Source organism: Populus euphratica, unplaced genomic scaffold, assembly GCF_000495115.2.
Source record: "Populus euphratica unplaced genomic scaffold, PopEup_1.0 scaffold4642.1, whole genome shotgun sequence".
Lineage (NCBI taxonomy): Eukaryota > Viridiplantae > Streptophyta > Magnoliopsida > Malpighiales > Salicaceae > Populus > Populus euphratica.
In genome coordinates this window covers 1-2,190 of record NW_011504436.1, presented here as the reverse complement: position 1 = coordinate 2,190, position 2,190 = coordinate 1, and the positions used below count along the sequence as shown (strand labels likewise).

Here is a 2,190-nt window from a genome sequence, read left to right as displayed (position 1 = left end):
TTATTTACACCAGATACGTAATAAACATTTATTCAAGTATTGAATAAATTTGTTATGAATTTTAAAAAAAACATGATTCACTTGAATAACTAGAAGGATTAGAAAAAAAAATTAAGTAGATAAACATACCTTTTATTTTTTATCGACAAATCAAATATAACTATTTGCTTTAAGATGAAAGAGATGAGTAATTGTGCAAATAATGTATTATAAAACTATATATTTACAAACAAATAATATATTTAATAAAAAGTAAATAAAATAAATATATAACAATAAAGATTAAAAGAATACAAATAGAGCATTCATGTCACTACATCAACCCAACAATATTCTTATTTATAGTCTAATGTATATTAATATTTATAAGCTCAGGGGTTAAAAGTCAAATAAATTCAGAGATAATAAATAAACATGAAAAATAAAAAATAAATAAATAAACATCCATTTTATAGCATGATATTATTTATTTGCTTAGTAACTCCTCGTTTTCTTTCCCCGTTGGTTTTCGAGGGTCAACTAGGAAGTCAACGGATGTGGATTGTTTATACAAAAGATGAACTGATTTCAAAATCATCTGGACTCAAAAAAATTACAGCCATATATAGACCTCAATAATGAAAACATAAACATGGATTCCATGGAACATGAATTTGGAAACTCCACCCCACTTTACAAGCTAGGATTGCTCAACAAAAACAGCTTAACATTCACAAACCACATTATATATATACAACCTGCCAAGAGGATTCAAGTCCACAATAGCAACCGTCTTGCCAAACAAGTTAAATTCATTACATAACATGCACTGCCATGTCCACGAGCATAACTTGAGCTGAAGGACTCAAGTTAAGCAACCCATTCGGGACCTTCCATAGTAAAAGTCACCACTGGGAGAAATACTACCTGTCGCGTCATCAAATTATGGTGATCAAGCCTTCTGGACTCGAGTCGCAACCACGATCAGCAGGACCATAATGGAAAGCAGGAACGAGCTTCTCAGCTTGTCCTCAAATGGATCCTTGGCTCCTGCTGATGTCTTCTCATCAGCTGGTGGCTTAAACAGCTCGTTCACCAGCTTTGTTACTGTCTCGATCACTTCCACAACCCTCGCTCTTGTGTTGTCAAATATCCACTTCACAAAATTCAAAGCTGGATTGGTTTCCTCACCAGTCTCGTCTGAGCTCTCAGAAGTTAGTGGATCAGTGTTTTCATCTGCAAATATCATGGAAATTACAATATGAAATACAATATTACATGCAGGAGCATTACTTTTAATAATCTTGACTGTGGCTCCGTAAGGATGTCATAATTGTTCTGCGTGATTTGTTGTGTTTGCAGATCTCATGTACAAGGCTGGCGCCTGAACCTCCAAAGACTGCACATCTAAAATACGTTGGACAGAAATCCTAAACTCGTTAGGTCACTGCCAGCTATTTTTTGAAGCTTAAATAGTAATGTGGACTCCAAATGTAGACCAAGTTGAGCTAGTGTTTTAGGTATTGGTTTTTCCTTATCCTTCCTGCTTAGAATTATTCTAAATTTACATAAAAAAAATCATGCCAAAGCATGAAGTTGTGATGAAAAATTCAAGAGTCGGAGATCCACTTCAAAATGCAGGGCAGTGCTTCACAATAAAAGTATGCATACCCTGTTAACCAGTTACATTGAATATATGACCATTGAACTTCTATATTACAGAAACCCATACAGACCTGCATAGTAGGTTTCCCGCAGCTCTTGAACAACAGCATTATTCAAAACAGCATCCCAAACAGCTTTATCGGATGATAACGAGAGAACCATTTTCTGCACAGAAAGGTTGCGTCCTTAAAAATATAGAAGAAGTTGATCAAACTATACCAAAAGATTAAAAACCAGCAACATGCTACCACTTTTTCCATTACTTCTCTTAAAATGAAAGGAAAAAAGAGAAGGGTTTATATTAGACTGAATAAACATGCTTCTGTTTTCCCTGGTATAGCAAGTGTACTATTGCGCACCACGCTTGAAGTGCACAAAGTTGATTTTTGCTTATGAGAAGGAAGTTTTATGCACGCAAGCTTCTGATATATAATTGTCAGCAACACTAGGCACCTGAACAGATGGTTCTGTCAGCAACAAATGGAAAGCTTCATGAACCGTGTGAGATCCATAAGAGTGCAATGCTCTTTGATTACACAGAGCAGG

General features: G+C 35.1%; 1 protein-coding gene across 1 annotated transcript; it reads right to left on the bottom strand.

Annotated features, from left to right (window-relative positions):
- Positions 1-562: 562 nt before the first annotated feature.
- On the bottom strand, positions 563-2,184 carry LOC105120072 (uncharacterized). Its single transcript, XM_011018258.1, has 3 exons — positions 2,098-2,184; positions 1,716-1,809; positions 563-1,215 (listed from the first exon to the last, which is right to left on the bottom strand). Exons 2-3 carry the CDS (start codon positions 1,804-1,806, stop codon positions 932-934), a joined length of 375 nt encoding a protein of 124 aa, XP_011016560.1. The 5' UTR covers positions 1,807-1,809; positions 2,098-2,184; the 3' UTR covers positions 563-931.
- Between the last annotated feature and the right edge of the window lie 6 nt (positions 2,185-2,190).